Below are 6,123 nucleotides of genomic sequence, written 5' to 3'. Positions count from 1 at the left end.
AAGGGAAATCAAAGATGCTGGCCCAGGGGAGGTGCTGGGCCTGATGTTGTGAGGCCCTACAGAGCAACAAAAAGCCCCAGGTGGATGGAAGTTATTGGAGAGCAGAAACAAAGGTCTTGCAGACTATCCGGTTTGCAGGGAAGAAAACGTAGCTAGAAGGGCGCAAAGGACCCTGGAGGGCAGGGATGCTGCCTGATGGCTTCTACTTCTACCAACTCCTCTGTGCTTCCCAAAATGTGTTTCCCTGAAGTTCCCTGGTCCTTAAAATAAATGCTGCTTCCCATAACTTGTATTTGCATGATCTATGTTACTTCATCCCCCAATACTTAGGATGAATCTGTGTAACAAGAGCAAAATAAGCATACACCACAACCATGAAACCACTTGTTTTCGTAGAAGTCAGCAACAAATCACAGAAGACCTTTAGGGGCCTCTGTTTCTTTTGGTGGGCACTTGGCACATCACCAACAATATGGCATGTGTAAAGACTGCTTTGTGTAGAAACCGATTTGTTTGTGTGAACCTAGCTGATTACTGTGAGATGAGACCAGCTCACCATGAGTACTGTTTTCTGAAGACTGTGTTTCTATCTGAAGCTGATGATTAAGGACAGGTCATCCTAAGGCTTCCACTGCCCCCAGTCTAGGAGCTGTGTGTGGCTTACAGCGAACACCCTTAGTGTGCTGCAGAATCCAATATGTGTGAACAGATTTATTAACATTATGCATTTGAAATAACACATCAACCAATGTCGCATTATCCTTTTAAAAAAGCAGTGTCAGGAGTTTCAATGCAAAGAGTGGGCAGTCTTTCCTGGAAGGACGGGGGAAAGGAGAGGGCATTAATCAGCATAGTTTGGGGAACAGGTTTCCAAATGGCTGCCCTGACAACACAGGGCACTCTCAGTCTCTCTGTTGTTGTTTTTACTGGCAGCATTTCTGTGCTTAAAGATTTTAAAAGGCAACAAATTTCCAAGACAAGACAACAAAACAACACCCTATAGCTAATATATTTGGAATAGGAAAAGGGAGACAAGAATTACATCTAGAGTGCTCCAGGGATGTTTGTTGTTGGTATCAATTAATTAATCAATTGATACAGCTGTACCATTCACCTTAATTTTGGTTAACTTCACAAGCCCCTTAGAAACAGAAATAGCACATCCCCCCACCCCAAGAATTGGGCCTGTTAAGTCATTTGAGAAAACGGTATTAAAAAGAAAAACAAATATCACAGTATTCGTGTTATGATATTATAGGCAGGAAAAAAAAATCATACTATCGTGATGACTGTCAACATGCTCATGCTTTCCGGCCAAGTTAAAACCAAAGCAAAAGTGTCCATCCCATTCAGGAAAAAGTTACTAATGGGCCACATAAATTGTTTTTTCTCTCACAAGTGGAAGTTTGAGACAGGTTTGAGACAGGTTTATATATTTTTTTCTTTTTTTACTCAATTTACTCTGTACCAGTCAGGAGAGGAAAGATATTTGAGAATAGAGAGCATGCCAACACTCAATGATAAAGAGACGATGGACTTTGAGTACGTCAGTCACACTGTACAGTTAGATTAATTCCCCGAGTCCTTTGCACACTTAGTCATGATTTTGCTCTTCGAAAGGAAGTTTTTTTCATCCCTGTGCCAACTCCATTGCGAAAGGACCTTTTCACAAACATCTTCTCCAAAATTGGCTTTAGAAAAGCTAGTTCTTTGCTCCTGTCCAATCTGGTTGGGCAGCTGTTCAGCAGAATGAGAAAGTAATCAGATTTTCCAGACACCTGGCAATTCAGATGGGTGAGGAGAAAGAGAATACAGCCTTAGGGTTAAAAGTGTATTTCAACCGTAACAATTTTCAGAATCTTATGGCGATAAATCCAATATATCAATCATCTTAAAGGCAGAAGTTTTGCTAAAACACAATATCTACTTTATCTAGATACAAAATATTATTTGGGGTGATCTACCCACTTGTCTAATTTTTACACTACTTATATACTTGCTGCTATTCCATATTTACATCATGCACTACACATAAGTTATCTTGTTGCTGTTATTTTAAAAAGAATTAATATTTCAAGCAGCACTAATTAGCCCTGGGAATTGTTTTTGAAATTCACTTAGAAAAACAACCCATGAGGATCAGAGTCTAGGTGTCAATCAGAACCACTTTTCTCCTGGGGCCTGTCCTGGGCCATTTGCCAAGTTTCCCCATAAGGATGTCTTGATACTTGAACAATAGCATCTTCAACTTCTGACTTTAGTTCAGGTCCTCATCACTGGCTCGAGGCCTGGATAGTGTAGGAGAGTGTAGGGCACTTAGTGGTGGAAGAAATAGATCTGCAATCTTAGAGTTCAAACTGGCCTTCAGGAACCTGAAGTTCAACCCCATATTTTGCAGATAAAAAACTAAGTACAAGACCAAAGGTGCATGCCCCGTGTGACAGGGCTGGAGATTCCAAGAGGCAGCTCTGACCCAGGGCTTGGGTACAAATCATCAACACTTGTCGTGTTTTCCCTCTTGCATGGTTTCAGAGGAATTATAACACACTGATAAGATGCTAATACAAATTTCACCAATAATGCAAAGCACAGATTTATCCATGATCTGTGTGCTGCTTGCATTATGGGCATCATCTTGTCCTACTCCTGAACAAAGCTCTGTGAAGTAGATACTATTATTTTCAAGGCATCTGACTCTAAGTTTAGGTTTCTCAACTATACTAGAACTACAAGAGGAAAAGGAAACTGAGTGCTTTTATTATCAATAAAGAGACATACTACAAGGTAAAACTCATACTTTTTTTTCTATCTTGGTGCCGGAAAACAAGTGTGGTCTCAGGTTACTGTTTGAAAGTTGAAACGGGGCCAGAGTGCATAAAGCGTTCCCTGTATTTCTTCACCCACGTGTGGGTGGTTTACTGAAGATTCAGTGCATCCCAGACAAATCATTCCCACTGGCCTCTGGGGAAAAAAAATGGGCTTCCCCCCCCTCCCTTTTTCATCTCAGAGAGTTTGGTCAGAGAATTTCAGAAATATTGGTCATGAGAAAACCAATCAAACACTCTTAGTCGGACATCCACTATGTGTTTTTCCGTGTGCTAACAGAGGAAATCTAAACATGATAGAGAGAATGCCTTCTATTTAAAATCCCCAGCAGGGAAGGGCCTCTGAGTCATTGCAGGAAGGGAAGCAAGCCAGTTCTTTCCAGAAATACTCATGATGCCACCTTTCTACTGCAAAAGGAATGTATCAGTTCTAGTTATGAGATTCCTGAAACATCCCTAAAAAGATACTGATGCACTTTGCTGATCGTCGGAGGCAGCCCTTGCCAGGGCAGACTCATTAACATAATAAGATTGTATATTTGCCTGGTTAATGGACTCAGTGATGTTCGCAACAAATATTATAAAAGCCTATGTGTCGTCTGCCTGCATAATCATTCACCCTCAGCAATCAAATTGGCATGAATAGCATCCACGCTCTTACTACGGAACTAGGTAATAACAAGAACAAAACTGTCACGTGCAAAAATAGAAATAAGGAAAACGCAGTGAAAGGAGAAACATTTCATTTATGGACAAGGAAGTCTCATAAGTATTTTAGAACAAAGTACATTCTTAATTTCTTTTAAAAAAGCTACAGAGAAGAGCCTGTTATTCAACAGAAATGTCATGAGTAAACCTTTGGGGAAAGAACAGAAAGTAATTAGGAAGGCACTTGAGAAAATATACCAGTATATGGATTGTGACTCATCAGCTTGATCAATGTGGTGTCTTATAGAATTGATGACTAAATTAGTGTTGAATGCTCACAGGAGGAAACCAAAAAAAAGAAGCTATATTAAATAAACAAGAAATAGAAAAATGACAGATGCAAAGATTAGTGAAAAGGCCAATAATATAAATAACTAGATCATTATGTTCAGACATATATTTATCATTTAGGATTTATGCGACATCCGTTTATCCTAAAAGTAGTTTCATAAATCACATTGATTTCAGTAATTATAATGAGACAGGTTACGTTTTAGTGAAAAAAGTTCAAGTTCAAAATGCCGTCAATGACAAAAGATATTTTAAAATTATAAACAAAATATTGACATAAAGACAACTGAAATATTATGTAGAAATAGTATTAAATATTCCAAAGAAAGTTATTTATTTTCTGAATGTCTTGAGCAGTTCAATGAACATAGGAGTTCAATCAATATTCTCTAATAAATATATGAATTAATATTTTATGTGATATTTTATTTAGATCTAACGTTTTATCTATATTCTGCATCTGAAAAAATTAAACTGTTTTTGAAAAATGACCACTTTATTTTTAATATAATTTCCATGGTTAAGTGTTCACTTTGATTATGAATGAATGCATGTGGAATAAATAAATTGCCATTGGCAAAAAAATTACTTCAGATTGAGATGAATATTTCCCTTTGCAGGAGCCAACCCTAAATAATTCAAAACAAATTTGAATATAGTCCAGTGTTACTTGTCACACAAATATTTTCTTTTACTAATGTCATCAATCTGCTGACTTTTTCCCATTGAGAACTCTAAAATAAAGGAAATTACTTTTCTGTCACATATTCCTTGAAAGTATTTGGAATTTACATAATTTACCATTCTAGTCATCTATTTAAGTATCTACAATGGAGGCAAATCCTTACCTTAGAAGACGGAACTGGAAAACACCAAAACACATGCATTGTGGACAGCGACAGAACTAGGATGAGATTGAGTTTTAATGAGCTGCAAAGTAGAAAAAAAGCACAATCAAGATTTAGTCTCAAGTAGGCAAGAATAAGTAAAACAGCATATGAAAATGCAACATTTTTCTTTGCAGAAAAACGTAGCCTTTTACCTAATCATTTTGGACTTCCCAAAATCTGTAAAGATAGGTGGTTTTATTGCCAAATTTCTCACAGTTACTGTCAGACCCTCATTGGGTGGCCCTTTTATACCAGAAAAGTTCAGGAGTAAAAATGTCATCTCATCCCTCCTATATGACTAATTGTTCTGGCTGTGGCCTTTTGTTCTTGTTAAGTAAGAAAAGGACATAACATATGGGCATTGTCATTGAGCTGCCAATGATCGACTTCATTTAAAGTTTGCCATTAAGAATGTCCTTCAAAACCACTGTCTTCAAGACTGCATCATTGTGGCATGGGTGGCCAGAGGTCTCAAAAGGAAACAAAAGGTTTTTTTAGCTTAGAATTTAAACCTTTAAGAAGGATGACATTCTTTCCTTGAATGTCCCAGACATTATGTTTCAGAAACTAACACAAAAGAAATACTTACAGGAATAAAGAACATCTACCCAGCTGGGCGCGGTGGCTCACACCTGTAATCCTAGCACTTTGGGAGGCCGAGGCGGGTGGATCACCTGAGGTCAGGAGTTTGAGACCAGCCTGGCCAACATGGTGAAACCCTATCTCCACTCAACATACAAAAATTAGCCAGGCATGGTAGTGCACACCTGTAATCCCAGCTACTTGGGAGGCTGAGGCAGGAGGCAGGAGAATTGCTTGAACCCGGGAGGCAGAGGTGGCAATGAGCCGAGATTGCGCCACTGCACTCCAGCCTGGGTGACAGAGCCAGACTCTGACTCAAAACAAAACAAAACAAACAAAAACAAACAAAAAAACACATTTACCCAAACAACTCATGCAGATTCTTTACATTTTCTACCTTAGATTCCTTTCCTTTAGGACTTCAGCAGTTAAAGCAGGAAAATAAATGTCACACCTTTTCTGCTAGTCATCCAAATAAAGGAAGGACACTGTGTATCCCCTGTCCATGCCATGTGCTCCCAAAAGTCCCACGGGCTCCCAAAGTCCCAGGCCTACAGTTCTGGGAGATCCTGCTTTTCATGGCTTCCTTTTTCTCCCCAGGGTATGGAATTTCTCCAGGAAGCCTTTGCTGTCCTTGCACTTCAATGGGCATCTGCATTAATAAATGGATTCATGAGCTCTAAGTATGAACAGATGTTGCTAAGGCTTACAATGGAGAAAAACACCAAGGGAGGTGCTTTCTGCTTGGATAACTAGTGTTTCTGAGATGATGCCAACAGTTTTTGAATACAAAGCAACCAAGGATAATCCGTGCCTCCTCGAGATCA

The 6,123-nt window shown here is 39.0% G+C and overlaps 1 protein-coding gene across 1 annotated transcript; it reads right to left on the bottom strand.

Moving 5' to 3' along the window:
* Window positions 1-1,380: 1,380 nt before the first annotated feature.
* Window positions 1,381-4,934, bottom strand: NPS (neuropeptide S). The gene is made up of 3 exons (XM_057298793.2): window positions 4,867-4,934; window positions 4,673-4,754; window positions 1,381-1,778 (listed from the first exon to the last, which is right to left on the bottom strand). The coding sequence occupies exons 1-3, from the start codon at window positions 4,872-4,874 to the stop codon at window positions 1,599-1,601; spliced, it is 270 nt and encodes an 89-aa protein (XP_057154776.1). The 5' UTR covers window positions 4,875-4,934; the 3' UTR covers window positions 1,381-1,598.
* Between the last annotated feature and the right edge of the window lie 1,189 nt (window positions 4,935-6,123).

Source organism: Pan paniscus, chromosome 8, assembly GCF_029289425.2.
Source record: "Pan paniscus chromosome 8, NHGRI_mPanPan1-v2.0_pri, whole genome shotgun sequence".
In the NCBI taxonomy this organism is placed as follows: Eukaryota; Metazoa; Chordata; class Mammalia; order Primates; family Hominidae; genus Pan; species Pan paniscus.
The sequence above is the reverse complement of the archived record's forward strand: the minus strand, read 5'-3'. Positions and strand labels throughout refer to the sequence as shown.